Raw genomic sequence first — 23,885 nt, forward strand, 5'->3', positions numbered from 1 at the left:
ATGTTCAGCTTAGCTAATGCGCAAACGTTAATTTAAAAATACTACAACCTATTCACAAAAGGTATATTCGCACATATATAATATTATCCAAGTATGGTGTGATATTATGCATGTAAAAATATTCAACTACAGCTGAGGAGTGGACATTTCAGGACTAGACTACCTGAAAAGTGTGAGAAAGGCACAAACACGAGTTTTTTTCTTATTGGGTATTCACAAACTTGTTAACAAAACATTCACACCATGGAAACAGCCAAATTCTTTACCAGTTATGACAAAAATGAAAATGTTTTGTGGAGTAGAAGTAGTAAGGGTGCAGAGTATATAATTTAAAATGTTTTCCCAAGAGAAAAAATAAAGTTACAACACAGTCGTGCCAAGGCTGAATTGACTTTACAATGATATAATTAGCAATGCACAAAATATTCCCTGGCTTACTTTTCAAAAGGTTTTTAACCTCTGAAATTAATTAAACTGTACTTAGGTGTGGGCGAAAAGCCGATGTCATCTTTTTCAGTTGCCTGAAACCACAGCAGAATTTCATAACGCTCCATGACTTCGGACCGCAGCATCCATGAGTTTAACAATTCTAAGGGAACTGTAACATTTAGAGAATCGCGGAGAGAAAGAGGCCATTTTGTTTTAACACTTTGACTTCGCTCATCTAATCAACACTAATGTAGTCAAATTAAATTTTGTAGGACTTTTTCTATTGTGGCTGGTGTAAGGAGAAAGGTGAATACCAAACCACAGTACCATGACCTGTATATAACACAGATAAGAGTAAACATTTTCCACTACTTCAAAAGCAACATGTACAGCTGAATGACAGGCATACCAATGGGGGAAAAAAAGACAATGAGCGGCTTGTTGACGTATTTTATTGTGAGATGGGGAGCTTGGTAAAAAAACAAAAACAAAAAAAAACAAAAAACTAGAAAATGACCATGATAAAACAAGGAACTTGAAAAGGAAGATTTTTTTAAATTACATATATGAATACATAAACAAATTGGCACAAAAATGTTAAACACTGTTCCCACTTCCCAACACTGGTGTTATCAGTCTAATCTGACAGACTAAGGAAATGACAAATTAATAGGTGGGTTATTTTTTTTTTTTTTAATAAAGTTGCAGAGCATCATGCTATTAGTCACACAGTGAGTTTTAAAATTCTCAAGTTTCTTTTGTTTTAATTAAAAACCGGTAAGTTAGAATGACTTGATTGTAGTTGTAAAACAAATACATTCGTGTTTTAAATTGACCTGTTCTACAGTCCCAAGGCAAGTAAAAATGTTAACATAACACTGTTAAATCAAAGCTCAATGCAAGAGAACGAATTGCATCTCTACTTTAAATCTTATCAACTTTCCAAATTTTCATACTAAAATATATTATTGTATTAATACAAACTACAGTATTATACACTACACTGTGTAATAAATAAAGAAATATAAAAATAAGACATAAATATAAAAGTTTTCTAAAACTAAAAGGTACATGTCAATAAGAAGGGTATTAATACTGCCAGGTTTGAAGACATACAGTACAAAATGTTGCACAGAGCTATGAACTTAAAGAAATAAAATAATACTGATAGGTAATTTCAGCTAGCATATTTAATAAATGGGGTCCATAATAACTAACATTTGACAACAGAAACAATCCAGATAAATGTTTTATATGTTTGTGTCTGAAAGTTAAATAAACTGATATAAACAAACTTTTCACTGAAAATAGACATTTATCAAGTTAATAAAGACCAGAACATGACAAATAATATAAGAAAATGTACTAGAGTTTTTGGCTTTTCCTATAAATGAATTTTAGCTGTCAAGATTTATTTAAGAATTTCTAGATAAATCTGACGAATGCTAGTTATTTGTAAACCACCAACTGAACAAGGCTAAACAAGCCTTTAAAATACTGATAAATGGCACTTACAGCACAAAGGTCTTGCATAAGGCCAGAGGAGATACAAAGCTTCATTTCATATCCTTCATATCCTTCATATTGTTACCTACATACTCAAGCTCAATTACAAACACTGATTTTTGCTTTTCATGTATTAACACTGTTAGTCCCTGAAAACAGAGCTCAATTTTAACTATGTTTGAACCACATAAGAAGCCCCAGCTCTGCTATCAACTGCCTTACGGCCAACAATACACTTGAAATTATGATGTTCTAAACTACAACATCTAAATGTGGTATAAACTGCTACCTTTTTGTGTGAATTTTTAAAGGTAGCTGGTATTGTCAGAAGCTGCATTGTCTGCAAAGGGGAATTCTGTAGTGCAGAGATTCTCACATTTTTAAACATAATAAAATACTGATGTGGATTTAGTACATGTTTAAACGGCAATAATAAACAAACTTTTATAGAAATCTCTCCCAACTGTACATCTTACAAATTAAACAAAAATTTAAAATAATACTGATAAAACAAAGGATACCAATGTTTAATTCTAGAGTCACTTCCTCCATTTTCTTCTAAGCCATTTCATGTTAGAAATCTGTTCCCTAACCTTGAAAACTGCTGTGAAAAAATGCTAAGTTTGAGGTTCAGGCACACCTGGATTTTTTCTTTTACACAGTAGTGAACAGAAGTCACAGTATACAAGCTACTGTGTTTCTGAAAACATTTATAGTACAGAACAAATGTTATCACCAATTAAAATTTATTTTCCTCATAGGAAAAATATTGGAGCTAATCTTGGCCTACTGTTTCTTTCACTTTTCCTTCATTTTCTGCAATGTCTTCATCCAAGCTTAAACTTTCCTTTACAGTGGGCTCGTCTCTCACAGTACCTTCATTTTTTTGAGTTAGATCCCCATCCTCAGATTCATCTACATCATGTGAGATGCCATCGTCATTTACTTCCTCCATTTCCTCAACATCTTTCTCATCCTCCTCGTCGTCCTTTTCACTGTCCTCTTCATAGTCCCGGGTTATACTGTCTCTCTCGTCTGAATCAATCTGAGATGGGGATACTCTAGAATCAACATGCTCATGGTTTGAAGATTCATGCCCCAATTCCTCCTGATCAACCCCATCGCGCTCTTCTGCTTCCTTTTTGCAATACGAATAGCGGTGGTTCATGTGCTGGGAATAGGAACCGGAGTGGGAAAAGCGCTTCCCACATTTGTCACATTGATATGGTTTTTCCCCAGAATGAAGACGCATGTGTTCAATTAAGTGATGCTTATGTTTAAATGCTTTGTTGCAGATTCCACATTCATGTGGCCTTTTACCTGAAACACAAAATGATTATTTATGAATCAAAAATTTATCAATAGCAGTACTGATTTAATGGGCATTTACAAGATATAAAACAGATTTTGGCAGTACATATGCTACTGAAAGCGAATCTTGAAAAAGAAAAAAGACAAAGAGCATGCTTTCAACACAATAACAGTGAGTTCAAGCCAGTGAAGTGTTTGATCATTGCTTTATGGACAACCTTGATCCCATACAACTTATTATAAAATGTATTGCTCAGAAAGATTCAATTTTCCAAATTATGCTGACATGCAAGAAGAGTCCCCCCCCCCCAATACTGTCCCAATTCCCAAAGGTTTTTAAAAAAATGTTCAACTCTGATACAAGGCACATTCATTTTCTATTAATGTCACAGAGCAGAGGATACAAAGAAAGAGTACAACACTTTAAATGCATTATAAACCCCTAGATCTCCTTAGATTTACTAAATGTGAAGTTAATTACACTGTGGGTTGCATGTATTAATAAGAATAATTAATATCAATGGCAGCAGAACAGAAAAGCCTACAGGGCTCAACAAAATGACCCAGATTTAGCAGGGGCAAAGTTTTTTTTTTATTCTTTAAATAATAAAAGAGATAAGACCAGTACCACTGCTGTATATTCTCATCATTCTGTGATCCAAAATGGCGCAGTCAAGCATGATCAAAGGTGATAATAAATTGCTAAAAGATCAGTAAGCCTTTGGTGGGTAAGTAGCTGGCCAACTACTGGCAAATCATATTGGACCTACATGTTTTTCATTCATAGATGAGCCACACAGCTTTTGCTTTTTCCCTTATAACATGCTTTGTGGGAAAGAACCACCTTGCGGGATTCAATATTTCCCTCTCTTCTAATGCAAACTGCAAGACACATGGATTGGCCGAATTCTTCAACAGAGTTCACAACTTGTCACTTTCCCATATAAAAGACAGCTGGAAGAACTGTAAATCTTTTAATTTGTGCCCATCTGCAATTACATAAGAGCTTTCCCATGACCACATGGTTACATCTTTATAAGGCAAATATTCCCAAATTCTCACGATGCTGAAGCCAGCAATGGCCTAAATGTCCACATTCACTCAGTCTGCAGCATATCACTGGTAACCAGGACTTTATCCCACCACGTCTTCAGTGCAGTTATATCAGATAGGGAATCATTTCAGTATTATGCTTCTAACCATCGTAAGCATTTACAGGAGGGAAGAGTTCAGTTTTGTGCCAACCATATGCAAAACCTGTGGGGAATTTTAGGTCCATCTAGACCCAACATTGGCTTTCTAGGCTTGCTTGAAAAATCTTAAGAAAACCATCGTGCTTTTTGTTACAGCAAATAAATGCACTTGTAATTCTGGCAGATTTTCCATGCAATTTAGTAGTGTTGTGTAGGATAATCAACTATTAAGTAACAGTACCTGTGTACAAAGGCATGACAAACTGCATTGAGATACCACCCTTACTATATTTTGTTTTCCCACCAAATGCCATAACTTGGATTACACATCAAAGTTTTTTCCTAATGTTATAAGGTGGTCACAAAACTTTGTAGGGCAATTGAAGTATAAAGGCAAATGCCTTCTATATAGAAGAAGGCCTAGACTGGAACCACCCCGATTTAGGCAAACCCTGTGTGGCACTCATGAGTTCATCATTAAAGTCATTCAGTTAAAAATGGTGTAACAGGGGTTCATAAACATGCTTCTGCTGCACTTCTAATCTAGCCCTAATAATCCAATTGCTATCATTGCTTGCTAGTTGTCATCCTGGCCCATATTTCATAGTACCATTCAATAATAATGATTAAAAAGGTGCGAGATATCAACTAATTCTACAGTTTGTGCCTTAATAATGGGCATGCTACAAACATCAATGAACGTACAATGCAATTGCAAGGAAGCCAAAACTAAACCATGTCCTATCAGGTTAAATCTGTTGTCCACCTAATAAGGTGATTGCTGAAAACTATTTTAGCAGTATTTTCGTAGGGTGGACTGAACATCCCTAGCAATCAGCATTTATTATGGTCAGCCATAATATGATTTAAAGATGAAAACGAATATGGCACAATTTCATGCTACTGATACATGCTCAGTAATTTTTACAACATTAAATATAGACAGCAGCTCCAGAATCCTACCCACCTGTTTTCCACTCTTGGTGTGCCACCGATGATAGGGCTTTAGATGCTTAACTAGTGGCAATTATAAAAATAAAAATAAAATCATGACCAGTAGGGATGGAAACTTGGTCAGCATCTCCCCTTAGGCCGTTGCTCCCTGAGTTCTTCCTATTCTAATTGGTACTAAAATATGAGATACCATGTAATTTTCAGATATGCGACTACTCTGCACATGACTAAAGTTCTCGTTACTCCTGTTAGCTAATAAAGACCAAAGATCTTTGCCATTTCTCTATAGCTGGTACAATGCATGCATTCTATCATTTTGTCACCTTGGGAGCTTCCTATTAAGTTTGTGAGCATGTTTAAATTCGTGTTTCAATTTTCGGATTCCATATTGTGCACAAGTGAGTATTTGTTTTACTATAGCCTGGGCATCCCTAGGCAATTCGTACAGTGAAGAACTCTGTTCCTTTTTGTTCACCTTAGTTAGCATACTTAAAACTACACGCTGAATTTTCTGATGACTAAACTTCAAGTGTGAAGGTTGTGAATATAAGTAAGAGTTTAATTGGATAGGATAAATAACAATGTTCAGTATTCTTCTATTATAACACAGGTGGTGATCAGTTTAGTTGAAAGCAAGACTGAATAGTTTACTTTCCAGAAATGTAATATGCCCCAAATTGCTGGGTTCAGCATTCAGGTTAGGACTCTGGGCTTTCCAGTGTCTTGAGCCCTTGTACACACAATGATAGGCCTCAATGCGTCATTTGCTTGAAAGCTTGTTGCTTAGTTAGGGAGTAGGAAGTTGAGTGGAGGTCTCTGGTAGGGACCTGACTAGGTGGCAGAGTCGGTAGGCAAACAGATCTTCTGGTACCTACTGGGAAACTGTGGTGTGCTTAGAAAATTAGTTTGAGCCACATTCTGGCAGCTATATTAGTTATCTCTGGAATCTGGGAATGCGATTCTTGAGGAGAGTAGAGGAGATGATGTTTCAATATTCAAAGCATGCTAGTATGAAGCCTCTCTGCAGTTTGACTGTTTGGTTGATATTAAGACATGGGAAACATTTGAGGAGAGTGGTACATGGGGATTTTGCTGCATAAGCCAACACAATGTCAATAGGGCTCTTTTGAGGTCCACGTCAAATGGGATCCACGCGTTCTTTACCGTTTTTTGAGTTGGAAGAACTTGTTCTTAGCCCTAGGGGTCGATTTAAGAGCAGCAAATTGCACTTTAAATGTCAGCTTACTAAACTCCAATTTATCCAGTGAAAAAAAGCTGAAGTTTGAGGGCATATTGTTTGGCTCCGTGGACTGTTTTAAAGCAGAAGTGGTTTTGTATCTAAAAGTCAATTTAGAAGTTCACCTATTGTTGTCCAGGAAGAGGTGTGAGCGCATAGGTTGATAATTAAGCTAAGACACAAACAGATAATCCTTTAGATAAATTGAGTACAATGGGCATGTGAACACCTTATTTGATTCAATCCAAACCTTTTGACAACAGCTGGTGAGGAATGCTTTGCTCCAATGCAGTCTGGGTACTAATATGCTTTTCCAGTGTTTGAGATTTTCAAACAATTTATGGTTTACAGTAATGTAAAAAGCAATAAGATCAAGAAGTAGCAGAGTACATTTTTTTTATCCCTACCCAGAGAGAGGAGAACCTTTTCGTCATGTTGGCTAAGGTGGCTTTGTGTACCTCTAGCAGGTCGGATTTCAGATGGATAATCAAGAAGTTGCTAAGTTCCACGTACATCCAGAAAGGTCTCATTGCCTTTATTCCCATGATTTCAATAAGTAGAATGGTACGATATGCCAGTAATAAGCAAATATTTTAAGAACAGCAAATGCTTTTCACAAGGGGGTTAGGATCAATTTTTATGGTCATCAAATGTAAAGAATATTAGGATGGCGGTACCAGAGCTTGGTTAGGTTTCTTTAGGGGACATCAAGCTAGAGGATGCCACATTCAATTTAATTTTAAACAATTATCAACGCTTCCAGTGCATGTGCTCTCCTCCCAAAGCATACACGTTTGTTCCTTCTGTAAAACTGAAACTGAATCTGCAAGTCGCATCGTTTGACTGCCTTGCTTTAGTTGATTTAAGGAAACAATATATTTCTGTGCTAGAGTGTCCAGGGTACCAATGACGTTCAAGCTCCAATCAGGTTTTTTTATGATTACTAATTGAACCGCATACACTTTGCCATATTTCGTGCTTAAGATTCATAGAACAATGTGTTAGATACAGAGACAATGCACCTATATGTGAATTATTGGAGGTGGTCAGAACTCACAGAATTTGACTCCACTGAATTCTGTGGCATTACATAGGAGATTCTGCAGACTTCCACCAACGTTTGAAAATAGGCATTTTGCGCTGCTCAAGCTGTGAGTTAGCACCAGGAGTGCATTCCATGCTGAAAATTCTGCCCGACTAGCATTATGCTGCGCGTGCCAGAAGGGGCAGTTGCTAGAGTTGATTTTGTTGCTGCTCGAATAGATTTTCTACTTGAGAAGCAGCCTTCTGACTGGGAACAGCCTTGACCACTCGTGTTAGAAAAATCTTGCTGGATATCCTCTTAACAAATGAAAATTGCGCAAGGGGATAAAAAACCTTTCAAGCCAACTTACTGTTGTGGAACCGCATGCAAGAAAAAAATATTCCACCACTGGCAATTGGTAGCATTTGGCTGGAATTTGGCATTACAAGAGTAATGCAGTCTCGTCAACATTCCGCCAGCGGAACGGACTATTTTGCCCACCCCTAACAATTACATTTATGTGATTAAATAATGAACTGTATATGAACTATCTTTATGAGAACATGACAATATTGCATTATTTCCTTCTGCTACTCGTCAAATAGCATCTATGCATGGTTGCATAGATCATTTATACAATAATACCCATATCAGCGTTAAGGATGGGGATAAGGGGAAAAAGAAAGCATGTTGTAGCAGTATATAGCGAGTGTCAAGTGAGTTAAACGTACAAGGATGGGAAATAAATATTTTAAAAATGATCACCGTATGTATGGGGATCACTGCTGCTCAATTATACACCGCATACGTGTTTAGCATTCAATGTGTTGCTTTGATGCTGTTAAGTGGGCTGCTTAGCTTTTCAGAAACAGATGAAATAAATTATTGTCAAATTTACTGCCTTAAAATGAAGACTACTCAGGAAGTGTTTTAAGCGCTAGATGGATCTTGAAAGTAGTACCTGAACTCTGGCTACTAAAAAAGAACAGCCTGCAGCTTCAAAAAGCAATGGCTAGTGCAACATGTTAATGATATTACCTATGTCGTAGCCATATAATATTTCCAAGTATTGAGTAAAAAGGTACCACCAGCGCATTGGCCATAAATGATTGACTATATTACCTGTGTGCTCATACTTGTGTCTCAAGAGAGAACTACTCTTCTGGAATATTTTATCACACAGATCACAAGCATACATTCCATTTTCCGTCTTTCTCATCTTCTTCTTGGGTGGAGTTGAATCAGAATCATTCGGATCTTCAACGTTCGAAACTCCCTCGGAGCTTGTGTCTTGTCTTTCATCCTACAAATGATATACTGTTACTTAAAACAACCATACAATATAATATTCTGAAGGTAGTGAAGACAGAGCAGAGTTTTTAGTAGAAACAAAATGATGGCAAATTATGAGGGGGGGGGGAGGGGGAGGAGGGGGGAACAAGATTCTCAAGAAAACAATTTTCTGAGTAAGTATTTTGAAATGATCACAGTGATGCAAGAATTGCGCATTAACCAATTTGTATCGCTGGTGTATTACTTTTATAGACCTGATTTTACTGGGAATTAGAAAACCATTTGTTAGATTACAGAAAGCAGTTAGGCAGTTTCCCCAATACTTTCAATAGTAAAGGGCAATATAAAAAGTGCAATATTTCCATTCAAAAAGTATTACTAAATGAGCACTTGTTTAAAATGTACAAGAAACGCCCAGAAGTAACCCCTCACAATGTAAATGCTACTGTATTTGCAACAAACCTTTCAAAGGTGCTGGAAAAAAGGATCATTGCAACAAAACCACAGGAGAGGATTTCACAAGTTGACTTACAAACATTTTTATTGCAGGTTTAGTTATATTAACCTACTGGACAGACCTGTCAGGGGCTTTTGTGAGACCTGAATTGATCATTGACAAAGCCAATAGGTCTGGCCTATGCAAGGGCTATTGGCTTTGCCAATGTGTTTTAGCTATGTTGTTCACCAGCATCGCTGCTGTCCGGCTTGGCTAAAAGTTAGTGGCATAGAATAGAGTGGACTGGTGTAGAGTGCAGTGGCATTGAACTCATCTCACAATGCAGTGGCACAGATTAGAGTGGTGCAGGGGTGCTGAGCAGAACAGAACGGCGAGTCACTGAGTAGAAGGGCAAAGAGGGGAGCAGCGAAGAGCAGCGTAGAGGGAAGCGTTGCTAAGGGGAGCAGCATCAAATTCTGTGGCATACAATGCAGCATTGTGGAGGGGCACAGAACTGAGTGACGCAGAGGGCAGTGATAGAGTCAAGTGGTGTAGAATGCAGATTAGTGTTGAGTTGCAGAGTGCAATGGAGAAGAGTGGCATAAAGTGGCTCAGAGCGACATAACGTGGTGCAGAGTGCAGTGAGTGGTGTAGAGTGCAGTGAGTGGTGTGGAGTAGATTGTTTCAGAGCACAGTGAAGTGGCACAGAGTGAAGCGGTGCAGAGTAGAGCCTCATATGGCACATAGTAAAGTGATGTAGAATGCAGTGGCATAGTGTGAAGTGGGGTAGAGTAGATTAGAGTGCCGTACAATGGATTGGCATAAACTGGATGGGCATAAAGTTGAGTGTTACAGAGTAAAGTGCATTGACTTAGAGTGTACTGGCATGGAGTACAGAGGGTTTGTGCAGAGTAAATTGGTGTGGTCTAAACTGGACTGGTGTAGAACGTAGTGGCAAAGAGCGCAGTGGTGTACAGTGGCAAACATTGCACTGGCACAGAGTAGAGTAGTACATGGCGTAGAGTGCACTGGCACAGTGGAGTGGTATGGAGTGGTGTAAAGGGTAGTGCTAGAGTGGTGAGGGTAGAGCGGTGTGGCATAGAGTGGAGCATGCATGGTAGCGCACTGCCATTACAGACAACCCATTCAATTGGAATGACCATTACATTTGCCCATACATAGAGTTTTACTAATAAAACTATACAGGGCACAAACTAAAGTGTAATGATTTGTTTTTATCACATTAAAGTATTTGTTTCCAATACATTTCAGAAATAAAAAAAAATGTGCTTAGTGTGTTCCTAATTCAGATATATTATGAAATACTTAGTTTATTTAAACATTTTTGTGTGCTAGGGAAAAATAATTCCTACCCTCAGTATCCAACATGATCGTCACATAATTCTTCTCACTTCGAAGACAGAGAAAGAAAAGTACACAGGCGCACTATGAAGACCAAACCTGACATTTGACCTCAGTCTTTGAATGCACAGCAAATAGGACAAAATGAGAACAAGATTTAAAGGCCTGTTTACAGAAAAAGGAGTTTGTGGAAGAATACAGTAAACAGCCAGAAAATGTGAGTTGCAAACTACAAAGCCAATGGTAATCAATGAGGAGATTCCTAGGTCAACGTTCTGAAAGTCCCTAAGATGCCTTTAGCAAACCAGACAGTGCAACACAGGCAGAATTTGAGAAGCAGGTATTGAGCAAACCAATAAAATCAGGTTTTGTCCTCAAGAAGGGGTTGCAAGCAAACTGCTAGGGGTTCCAAGCTGCTGACTAGGGGTCACAACAGCGACCACTAAATGATGTTTTACATCAGCACAGGTTCTGGTGCCACAGCATAATTGCCTGGTATAATCCTGATAATGGAACTAAAGCCAGCACATACCATTAACTGAGTTGCAAAATCCGTGCATAAAACCAGCAGTCAGCACAGAATTATAATATGATAGACCAACTGTCAATACATGTTTCAACGTTACAGAGAATTCATTAAATAACATGGAGGCTCTTATTCGTGATGGGGCAATAATGGGAGGTCCACCACAAGGGAGCCTAATACACTGAGTTAGCCCACTTGCAAATATTTCAGTGGCATATTCAACTGCTTTGTTCTACCGTTTACGAAGCATGTGGTTGATGACAGCAACATACTGCGCTGCACAGAAGGCAGAACAAACCAATAAAATATGCCACAGAAATATTTGAGGAATTCTCTGCATACCAAATGCTTTTTGGGGAGCATGGCACAGTAAAAAATGCCTGGACCAAATGGCTCAGGCAGTCATCACACCCCACCGCTTGTAATTACCCTATAATTTGCGATTGACCAAACAGTATTAAAAATGTTGATTAATTTGTTGAACTATGTGTATTTACAGAGAAATGATCATTTATATAGAGGGATCGCAGGATACCATGTATTATAAACAAATCTCCAACCAAAGGTGGAGACACCAAGCTGTCTGATATTCTAAACAGCAATGTCTTTAAAAGCTTTGATAAGTCAGAATCTAAGAAAGAAGCACCTACTCATGCCAAGGTGAGAACCCATGAACACATTTTGCTGTAGTATGAGGCTGAAGGCCAGTGTATGGAGAAAAGGCTGTGTTCTTGCCTCATTATTTACAGCACCCACCAATTAGTGGTGCTTTACTCATAGGCAAGTAGAAAACTCAAGATTTCACACAAATTCTTCTGAGTGATATAGGAGTGAATGTAGCGCAGCCGATACTGAATGACTGGAAGACAGAGTACAATCACTATGCTCTCTCTACTCAAGTTTGTTTGATTCACCTTTATATTTGGACTGCTTTTAGCTGCCAAGGTTATTTCAAGGTTAAAGTGGTACTTAACCTTCTCTTGGTTTGTGTTTCCTCTTAAGATTTCAGAATTGTTAAAGACCTCCTCTTTGAAAGAGAGGTAAAATGTGCCTGTTGTAGATAATGCATAGATCTAGCAGGTCACAGACTCAAGTGCCAGCACAATAGCTTATGTCTATGAAGAGACAGAATTACAAGAGGAGCAATAGACACTTTTCCTGTTATCCCCCTTTAATAAAAGTATGGATTTTGGCAAACCACAACCCCCTTCTCTTCACCCCCCAACACCCGTGACCCAATCCAGCCCTACTCCTCCTTGTAATCCAAGAGGAGGACCAATTGTTTTTTACCTCAACCCCTCCTACAACTGAGGACTCGTTGCAACTCAACACAAATAATTCCTGGCCTCATCTCTTGCCTACCAATCACCATGTGATTAATGATAAATCAACAGTTTTTGTTACAGCTCTGTATACCTTTAGGCAGATGAGTTTACTTCAGCAATTATAATGCTGCCATATGTGGATTTGATAAACATTAAACTAAATAGTGCAAATGCAAAGTATAAGCTATGGCTTCCCCCTCCATTCCATTGATTTAGATGTCGAAGGGAAACGCATAGAATGGAAGACAAGAGGAGGATGCTTAAAGCTTCATAAACGCCACTTCCCAAAATAGTTTAATTTTGAAAACAGTGTCAAATGGCTTTTCTAAGGCAACTAACAGTGTGTCACAGTGGGCAAAGAAGTGAATGCTGTCGCCTCCTCCTGTTTCTTCATCCTACATATGCTACACATGATACTCCATTTGCTCACCATCAACACCAGACGAATGATCACCCGGCCCTCATAACCAGCAGATTATGGCAACTTACTCTAAGCCGGTATAATGAATCAACTCGTACAAGGACTCTAGACCATCGAGAATGCCACTGGCAGCCTCATCTTCAACATACCCTGCAACATCACCTCTAAATTCTGGAACAACCTTTTACACCACATCAGGACCCCCTCATCACTTAAATTCCTCAAGAAACTGAAGACCAATTATTCAAAAATGAGCCTACTCACTTACCCTGGATACCCCTGGAATGATAATCACGCTATACACAACATAATATTTGCACAGTGCATCTTTCCTCACTTCTAAATGTAACCCTAGAGCAGAAACAGGAACACGGTCATGATTCCCTCATTTTCCAAGGAGAGAACACTAAATGGAAAAGATAAGTATCCCTCAGTCACAAACTTTCATTTTCTACTGAGGGCAATAATTAGGTGAGAAAGCTACTGAAAAACATTCCTCTCTATCTTGGGGAGCATTACTGGATAAATAAAGAATAACAAAGCTCTGTGGGACCACAATCACTTACAAGCCAAAATTAATTTGTTTTTAAATACAACACCTGCCCAAAGACATATACACTTTCTTTAATTTACCAACTAAGAAATGGGTCTTTTTGCACATATATCCAAACAAACTACATTACTATTTTCTTTCTTTTTGAAAAAAGAAAAAATGAAACAAGGAGGATCTTTCCAAAAGAAAATATACTGGACCGGACAACTGCTCTTTTAATAGCTTTGTGGCAAACTGGGTCTTAGTCCATAATCCTGAAATCCATCAATAGCTGGTTCCAATTCATAATATACTTGTGATAGACAATTTGGATCTCAGGTAAGTAACATCACAATCGTTATATAATGATCTTGGATATTCATCAATACACAACAGAATACAAAGCATATCCTGGGATGTAAGGTAGTCTTTAAAAAGGAAGGATCAGCCAAGGGAAAGAAAATATTCCACAAGCTTGTATGTTTCAAATACTAAATTTACTGGTACTGAGACTAGCTGTTAAACATAGAATCTGAGTAACTGCGTAATCATGAACGAGTTAACCGATTGGCATATCAAACCATGCCGGAAAAAAACAAAAACATTTCTGAGCAGAGTTTTGCCACCGATTAAAAGCAGATTAAATTCAGCATGAGTTTCTTACTGAGTACATAGAAAAATACACAGCCATCTATCATTAATTGAAGAAACTGTACTATCTTCAATTAGTTATAGCTGAATTTGATGTACCAGAATGGGTCAAGAACTAAAGAAGTTCGGACTAATGTATTAAGGCAAACATAGGGCTATTGTATTCATAAAAAAAATATATACACATTGTTTTGTAACAGCTTGACTCTGGCAGAGGAAATTCTATTCTCCAGTTCAATAGTCAGTTGCAGAAAAATAGCACACAATTAAATGCTCTAGAAAACAACTACTTGGCACTAACTTAACAGAACCAAAAATAATGCCTGCTTCCAGGCTTGAAAGTTCCTCCCGGGGCTTCAGATTAATTGGGACAAATCACTAATGGTCCCTTTTACCTTCACCACCTCTAGGACAGCTATTGATGACATGCTGAGATGGTGAGATTCCCCCACATGCTACTTATGCATACAGATACATTAGGATCGCACAATGGTCCTTCGGTCTAACTATATATCCGTAGTTAAAAATAAATAAATAAAAGAACAATGGGTCGTCTGCCCCTATCACGGCCTGGAAGAATAAGAGTCTTAAAAATCATTTTTTCTGTCCCTGTTGCTCTATCGATATTATAACATTCCTCTGCCACTCTCCAAAGTCTGGTCCATATTTATCAGTTTCAGGTGGACCCCTAAGCAGCTTCAGCTCAGCTGGGAGGTACTGACCAAGTTGTACTTAAAAGGCGGACTAGCTGCACTCAACATGGAGGTCTTCCATTTGGTGTCAATCTAAATACTTATTCCACTGGACAAATCTCGAATTTAGTCTGCCTTCTTACACAACTGAGGGCAATGTGACAGGCGACACGCCATTAACTACCTCTGTGGCAGGACCGGTACAATGCACTTGACCTTGCTCTGACCCAATTCTTGGTACAGCCAATGCTTGACATGTGGGAGTAGATAAGCTGTTTTGTACCTGGCTCTCACTTCGTAATAATCCACTACTTACTGTATCCCATGAGCCGGGTACACAAAAGAGACTTACACTCTGACTGCAGGCGCTGGGTGACCTTCACTGTTGGGAAGTTCTTAACGTTGGAAACCTTCAGGCAAAGAGCGAGGACCATAGCCACTGAGTTGTTTCTGTATGGAGAATAAGGAAAACACTGCACATGCATTTTCCATGTCTCCCTGATATACCACATACTTTCACAGACCACTTTAGCCTTTGCTTTCCGCACTCCTCGTGGCACAAGTTTATAGAACACTAAGATTGATACCACTCAGGGGGTCATGTCACTATCTAGGGGTAGGTGGGAACGGGACTTAAACAGAGCACTGACAGGAAAGATGTGGACGTTTTGCTGTCTTCAAACTAAGAAAGAATAGTTAAACAGTAGGCATACGCTCCATCATTTTAAATGTAAACATTGTATACACTATGCAACTGTACACTTAAAGGCTTGGGGTCTTTTGGATGATGTTAAATGTCTGATGTCGCTATCCTATAGCAGACTATTGCCTCCCAGCTTGGGATTGCAAGTTGTGTGCCCCTACCGGGAAGCAATATTAACTTCCCTTTCGGAGAGGTTTTCTGTACCTCTTTCCCAGTCTCCTTTTCAGACACTGCTAGTGTATGTGAGGGATGAACAGTCTTATGAGATAGGGAAGGGATCCCAATCCTCACTATCAGGACTGGCTGAATGATCTAAACTACTGTATCAATCCATGGACATCTAAGCAGACACCTTACCTCTCACTTCACGACCTAAGGATATATGGTCTCCTTGGCGCTCATACTTTACTTGACCTGTACCTCTGCATTGCGCTTGGTGGCGATGTCTATTGAGGACAGTCTGAATGAGTTGACCTCCTCATCATCACGTCAATGACCGATGCGGTTTGTATCTCTTGACCCCCTCCTAGACACATTGCTTTTTTACTTAGCACCAGGCTGTAAACTAGACATTACCATGTTGAAGATGTTATGGGTAAGCTAGAAATATCAAAAATGCTTTAAAAATATATATATATATTCCTTTCGGAAGCCAAATACACTAAAGAGGGGCAAAATAAATATGTAAACTAAACAACAAGTTCCTTTACACATCATTCATCCATTCGTACTTATCATTGACATCTAACATATGAACGTAACAAAGCAGGCAGATAGTCCAGTCCCGCAGGTTAAAGCCTGTATTGCTGAATCGCTCTAGACATGCGGGACCTTCTGCAAGACAACCGTGGTTGACCTGTCGATATTATCAACTCGAGAAGAGAAATTTCCTGTAAGGTTAAGAGTATATGCAAGTTCATTCCATAATGGGCAATTACTTATCGTAGTCAGCCAAGGTATGTGTAAATAGGCCTCAAAAGAAAGAAAGAAGGCCCATTCTGGTCAACACATGGCTTAAGAGGGAAACATGCAGGAGCATATGCAGTGCGAGATAAATGCACGCCTGAACCAGGTACCATGTTAAAAAGGAATTCAGGAGCAGAAAAGAAAACAAAGGAACAGGCCAGATGCAGGGCAAAACAGTTGCAGCCGGTCCTTGCATACCACAGATAATTTAGAAGCCACACACACGAGAGCCTGAGCCACTTCCTGATACAAGTGGTAGGAGGAGGGGGTACATCATGGCAGACCTGAAAGAAAGGCATGGGATTCTTGTGAGTGTCAAGGTTGGTAGAGGGAGGAGGATAGGCCGTAAAACTTCAGAGTATGGGAGCAGTGTAGGGAGGAAACAGAAAGCATTCCAAGAGTGAGATCAAAAGAAACTGCTTGTAAGAGGATGCATACGTATATTATATACGCTACAGCTGCATTTTTAGTGACAAGTAGTCAGATGCGTTTGAGAATTATTGCTTGTGCCAAGAATGAAGGTAGATAACATATTGAGCTACTGTGTTAATTGGAAATGTGATAAGAAAGCATATACGAAAAAAGCGTATAAAAGATGCTGTTTGTAAAAGCTGAGTTGTGTGGTTTCAGTTACAGAACTGAGCTGTGCTCCCAGCCGTATTAATCTTTGATAAATACTATACTGCTACCAGAGTTGTGTCTCTTCTTTATTCCTGAAAACTCAACTACATTTGGCACAGACAATTCCTGCAATTCAGTGCAGAGTGGGGGGGAGGGGGGGATGAGGGTACCTAAAGGGATGGCAAAAATATGCATTCTTCGTTTGGTCTCTATTCTCCTCTCCCCCACTGGAAAGTTTGCTCACCGCTACAATGAAAACTGTTGGAATGATTTATGCCATTCTCGGCATAAAAGCATGTCTTTACTCAGAAAGCGTGCATCTGTTTCTTTGGAGGAAATCCATCCTACAGTTTGAGATATTAGCGTTTGGGAAAGGTGCTGCCTGATCATGAAAGGGTTAATAATTGTATCTCTTGGTCTGTTAAAAAGGATCTTCCAAAATTGTAATGTGTGTCAATCACATTTAATTTTGTGAGAAATGTGATTTGGTGATAAGGGGGGCAGTGCCAGTAGGGGGTAAGAAAAAAGAAAGCGGTATTGGGAGGTGCCCCCGACCCTCAAGTGTAAATAGGCACTCCGACACGTAAAATGGGGTTAAAAAAATCTAAATGCAATTAGCGACAGTACAATCATGATTTTTTTCTGAAAATTTCACACAGATGACATTCTGTATTTAGAAATAGGCACAATTTTCTCAGTCTTCTAAAAGGTGCATTTTATGAATTTTTAAAATTATTTTTTATGATTGTTAAAGAGAAAACTCAAAACAATGGCTTTAAAGACCCAGGGAGGATGCTGGGGTTGGTGCCACAAGGCCTCATAGGTCAGTCCCCACTACTACCTCGCTGAACACAGTCGAAGCACAAATCAGAACTGGTACCTGACAAATCAAGTGCATCATAAAGCTGGAAACATTAAAAAAAACCAGTTACAGGCTACTTATGGCTCAGCAAACCCAAAGCCAAAAAAAGCAATGAAATTCACCACATATGCTATGCAACATACTTCATAACCCATGCTGCCCGCCATGCTCATTACACTATTTTGGTGACCGCATAGAAAACAGAAGGCTGTCACCAAGAGCAAAATATGGCTGATGGTGAACATTATTTTGTCTATAATAAGTCTTAGCTGGAAAATTTGTGGGCTTTTTTGGTATTGTGCTCGTTGAACTATAGCTAACCTTTACTGTATTTCAGTATACAGCTGGAGAATAGAAAGGCCACTCTTACTTAAGCACTACATAATGAAAAGTTGGATTGGATATTCAGTGTGCATGAGTATCAAGTAAGATTCCATTTTAAAACATTGTTAGTGGTTGTTTGGTCATCCTAATTCCGTTGTTTTCTCCCATTTAAACTGTTGGGCCATAAACTGGGTGCATACCTCTATCTCTTTCTAAAGCAAGTACCCCAGATTCTTAAGATGAATCACTATGGCAAGAAGAGCTAGCAATATAGTCAGGATATAAAGTATGGGTGATCTCAACGAGAACTAATCTATTGATTAATAGTACCACTATGCGAAACATCATACTTTATTTCACAGCTTCCTTCTTTTTTAGACCACTAAGAATGTCCTTGGTTTAAAAAGACCATCCAGGACAAGGCAGGCTTATAGCAAACATATTGAGAACAATGTAGCCAATCAACTAGGCAATAGTGACTATGGAAATTAAGTAGGCTCATGCTAAAGTAGGACATGACTTTTGAAGCTAGAGATGAGGCCTATGTCTCAAGCAAAATTTGCATCAAGGCCATGAGAAGTGGAAACCCCCCTTTGTTTGGCAAATGTACAATACAATATATTACGGTTGTGCAAAGTTGTAATTTTGTATGTAACGTCTGACAATTGTTTTTGACTTCACACAGTTGTGAATTTTCTCATGATTTGTGGTAGACATTTATGGGAAATCAGGATTACTGGACTTTTGTCCCTAAGAACCCACCCATTTTTGTGGATTAAAGTTTGAAGCAGCTTATATAGACATAAATGGAAAGCAGTGTGCAAAAGCACAGTCAGGCAATTTCATACACCATCAGGCTATAGAATCTTTTTGGCCAAACGTAGTATGAGAAAAGGTCTCAAAAAGTGGTCACAAATTGCACCCTTGACTCGTCACTTGATTTTGAAATGCAACCTATGTACTAATAGGAACCACAGCTTCCAGTCACAAGGAGGGATCAAATAACCTGCCTAATAAAATAATTAGGCAGGCTACTATGTATAACCCCGTGATCCCCTACAAAGACAGGGATGGTGGCCTGCAAGGAACATTTCCATCAATCTGTATTGATATATTGACCGGTCAAGCCTGATAAGCTCCCTGCATGAGCTTTATCAGGGAATGGGCCATTTAGTGTTGTCCCAACAAAAGTTACAAACACTTGTTGACTTCAATATAGATATTAACTTGAATCCAGAGCATAGCAATTTCTAGAACGGACGTCCCATATGGTCTCATGCTATCTTTCACACAGCCCACCTATATTAAAGTTATCTTGACCCCTCTCATAACGTTTGCGACAACGTTGCAAATTTATTGTGCAAATCAAAAGGATTTAAAATGGAAGTCAACTAGGGACATGCATTGTGACAGTCTCTGCCTGGGTTCCCATTTTGTTATTTCTCCAAACTGGGCATTTTAAAGCTGGTGGAGCAAAAGGAAATTAGATTAAGCCTGGCTGGCCAGATTTGTGTGCAGTGCCCCTTTTCCAAAAGTGTGCTCCAGACACGGTTCCAGTCAGTTCCTTTAGTGTTAAGTGACCCGAAAAATATCCAAAAAGAGTAAGGAGTGTGGGATGACGGAAAAATGAGCTGGTTATAACGCGAGTGTCGCAACGTATATTTACAATTCATAGTCCATGGTAAGTCACCCCTGGCATGAAGGAGAGAAGTGTCGCCGTGTCTGTATAGTTCTATACAGACTGACCCATAGCGACTGTCTAGTTGGGTATAAATATCTTTATTTTGCCACATCTACAGTGTACAAATGCAGGCCTACAGTGTATGAATCCATTTACTGGTTCTTTAGCCTTGAAAAAGTCACGTTTGGTGAAACAAGTATTGGCTGCCTTGTTCTTTTAACATACAACATTAGGAAATATACAAAGGATTTTACTATTACAAAATAAAAGCTCCTTGGATATCCAACACCTATGTATTTGGATCTATGTACTTAACGCTTGATTACTATGTAACCAAACTCATGCTATGAGTCCTGTGACGTTTCTTGCCCTTTAAAATGTATTATGCCAAAAATGACTTAATTCATGCTTCAAACATGTTTTAACTAGGTGGTTTCAAGTTCTGCATTAATGTCGCAATGCTCATTTATTTCAGCCTCCTCCATAGGCAAGGCTTTAAATTCAACAGCTCCCAGCCCAGCAACAAGTGTGTGCCTCAGGATTATTTTGAAAACAGAATGTAACTCCAGGGAACCAAAAGGCAAGTGCATATGTTACTCAGTATGGCATATCGGTTTCTCACAGTGCTCAGGACGGTTTGTGAAATTATAGAAAAGAGGCCCTCATTCCAGCTAGCTATCTTTTGGAGCACTCACCATAATGTTGACAAAAAAGTGACAATTTACATGAGAAATGGATTAAAAAACAAAAATAATAATAATGTTTCCCTCCAGCTTCATCATACTGCAGTGGAAAATCAATCTTTAACACAAGGCGAATCCCCTTAGAACAATACACTATTCCTAAAATTGGTACAGCATCACCAACAAATGATTTATATTGTGACTACTATTGGTTATCGTCCTATCCCTATGCTCCTTTTTGTGATTCTCAAAACCAGGCATTCACTGCAAATGCATTTCAATGTTACAAAATGGCACAGCCTAATTACCAAGACAAAGGGTCTAATTCACAACAGCAATATTATCTAAGGGAGAGCAAATCAAATATAACTGGCTAGGGTGCAGTAGGCACACAAGGCAAATAGCTACCTGGGAGTGCCTGCCCCCTCGGAGAATATTGCTTAATTATAATATATGGGAGACTGATATTTACTTAATATGCAGTAAGTAGATATTAAAAAGAGGCATTCCACGACACATTGTAGAGTAAGAAGGCCAAAAGGTAATTTCCTTAATAAAGTCATAGGAGATTCACAAAATCCATACAACTTGGACTAGACCGCTTTTACTCAACATAATACATAGGCCAGAAGAGCTAAAACGAGCTATTAAAGTAATCAAATAGTGGTTATGATTCCGAGTGACTTGTCTTTCATACTGTTAGCCCTGGCAGTACACAGTAAGATGGCACAGGTCAACTGTAATAACGTTATAGTAGATGATGTCACTCAGCACTAGTGAAGTCACATCTACACAGTACCAATACAAAAATCAGACCAGTTTTACAAAAATCATATACATTTTAATATATTGCTAGAGTATGGCATCATTAGTCCCATTTAAATGTGTATTTCACATTACTACAGATTTCACCGGGCTTTGTCTGAGTCGCCTGCAGTGACTAAGCAATCAATCAATCATTCATTTGTAGAGCGCACTACTCACTTGTGGGGGTCTCTAGGAGCTGATGGGGGTGGGCGGGGGGTGAAGGGGGAGATGCTACTGCTCGGACAGCCAGGTCCGAGGCATTTCCTGAAGGTCAGAAGGTCCCGGGTCTGTCGTAAGTGGATGGGGAGGGTGTTCCAGCTCTTGGGGGCGAGGTAGGAGAAAAATCTGCCGCAGGCTGCAGTCCTGTGGATGCGAGGGATGGGGAAAGGTTGGTGGAGCGGAGTTGACGGTTGGGGGTGTAGAAGGTGAGTCGTTCATTGAGGTAAGCTGGGCCGGCATTGTGGAGTGCTTTGTGGGCGAGGAGCTTGAAGGTGATCCTCTTGTTGACGGGGATCCAGTGTAGGTCTCAGGTGGGCTGAGATGTGGTTTGCGGTGTGGGATGTCGAGGATGAGGCGTGCGGAGGCGTTCTGTATACGTTGCAGTCTTTCCTGGAGTTTGGCCGTGGTTCCCGCATAGAGTGTGTTGCCGTGGTCCAGTCTGCTGCTGACGAGGGCCTGTGTGACCGTCCTTCTGGTTTCTGTGGGGATCCACCTGAAGATCTTGCGGAGCATGCAGATGGTGTTGAAGCAGGATGAGATGGTGTTGGCTTGCTGGGTCCGCTTTCACTCAGATATTGTAGGATAAGATGGGGGTGAATTGCTGAGCATTCTTCTCTGCACACAGCAGGAGTACACAAACACTAATCTTGCTTTTTGAGCACAGAGCACCCATGAACAACTCTCCCTCAAAACAGAAGGAATGTAGAGACCCACGTCTAGTCCGCCTGTATCGTGTGCCCTCATCCGTCGTCAAGGGCTTACAAAACAACGTAGTGCTGGGAAAGAGGGAGAGTAAATGCACCTATATATATATATATATATATATATATATATATATATATATATATATATACATACATATATATACATATATACACAAACAGCTCAAGGAGTACGGAGAGCAAAATAGTGGAAAGAAATTTGCAAAGCAGCAGTGGTCACAAGCAGATGATTTGAAATGTGAATAGCAGGAGAAGGAGGGGAGTAAAGACAACTGCCGAAGGACTGTGACTCCTACACAAAGCATCTATGAAAGGAGGTATACGGCCCTATGTTTACCTGATAAAGTATGCCCTTCCACACATTTATGTTATTGCAAGTCACTGAGGAGTTATGTGATCATATAGAGGAATGAGGCTGTAGGCAGGGTTCCTTTATAAGATCTTGGAACGCCAAGGCGACTTTCAATACCCATATAATGAATGGTACAGGTGCATTTTATTCTGTATAGTGCATGATCACACCATCCCATTCCAGCAAACTGCTTAAATCGATGGTGTGTTCTTTCATATGAGAGACAGGATGCTTACAGGCATGAATCATAAAAGTAGAATATGAATTGGAACGTTAAACGCAAAAAAACAGATTTTTTGCAAAAAGATTTTGAAATCAGTTCAATGATGACTATCTCCAAGCATAAACAAGCAGAGAGATTCTAGCTTTTCTTTAGTTTCCTAAATTGCACAAAAATAAACGTTTTGCTTTAAATAACTTTTCTGCTGATCAAGGTTCATTTAGAACCGATCGGAAGGAAAAGCTAGATTTCATTTTCGATGTTTAAACTGTATCATTAATTATGCTCTGTATCCTGCCTTTGACCTTTGCTGCTGACTGCCAGCAGTCACTGACTCAGAACTCAAATGTAATAAGTTATAACAGTTGAGCGGCTAAGTACTTTCTTTATTAAAGGCAACTAGTTAAAGCACAAGTCACTTAGAGTGAGACGAGTTTAAATAGAGGGATTACTGACGCCCATGTATTATATAAGGGCTAAAGTAACCCCAACTGTCAAAGAAAAGGACGCTGGTATGTGAAATTGACGTTCCCATTACATGTGTATCTTGGTAGTGAAAGTACACGTGGCTCAACTGCCCGCCATTTAGATCAGCTGTGCTAATAAATGGACATTATGACAATACTACAGTGCGACGGTCATATTCAAGTATTAATTACCACACTACATCGCAGCTGGCACGTGAAAACACTTTGTAACTTGCAATCTGTGAGGCATTAATTTACATACAGGGGAAGCTCTATAGTTGCTTAATGACTGAGGTATCGTGCGTTATTTTATTTTAAAGCAAAAAAAATATGACCCTTTGCATACCTGTTTTAGTTAAATACCTT

The 23,885-nt window shown here is 39.2% G+C and overlaps 1 protein-coding gene across 4 annotated transcripts in view; it reads right to left on the bottom strand.

Annotated features, from left to right (window-relative positions):
• Positions 1–865: 865 nt before the first annotated feature.
• The window catches only part of ZEB1 (zinc finger E-box binding homeobox 1), a 351,889-nt gene continuing 328,869 nt past the window's right edge, over positions 866–23,885 (bottom strand). For all 4 annotated transcript variants that reach the window (XM_069211259.1, XM_069211260.1, XM_069211262.1 and 1 more), the window contains 2 exons: positions 8,777–8,957; positions 866–3,255 (listed from right to left, as the gene is read on the bottom strand). In XM_069211259.1, the coding sequence (XP_069067360.1) occupies positions 2,711–3,255; positions 8,777–8,957 (726 nt within the window). In that variant the 3' untranslated portion in view covers positions 866–2,710. The remainder of the gene's footprint in view (positions 3,256–8,776; positions 8,958–23,885) is intronic.

Source organism: Pleurodeles waltl, chromosome 10 (assembly GCF_031143425.1).
Source record: "Pleurodeles waltl isolate 20211129_DDA chromosome 10, aPleWal1.hap1.20221129, whole genome shotgun sequence".
Classification (NCBI taxonomy): Eukaryota; Metazoa; Chordata; class Amphibia; order Caudata; family Salamandridae; genus Pleurodeles; species Pleurodeles waltl.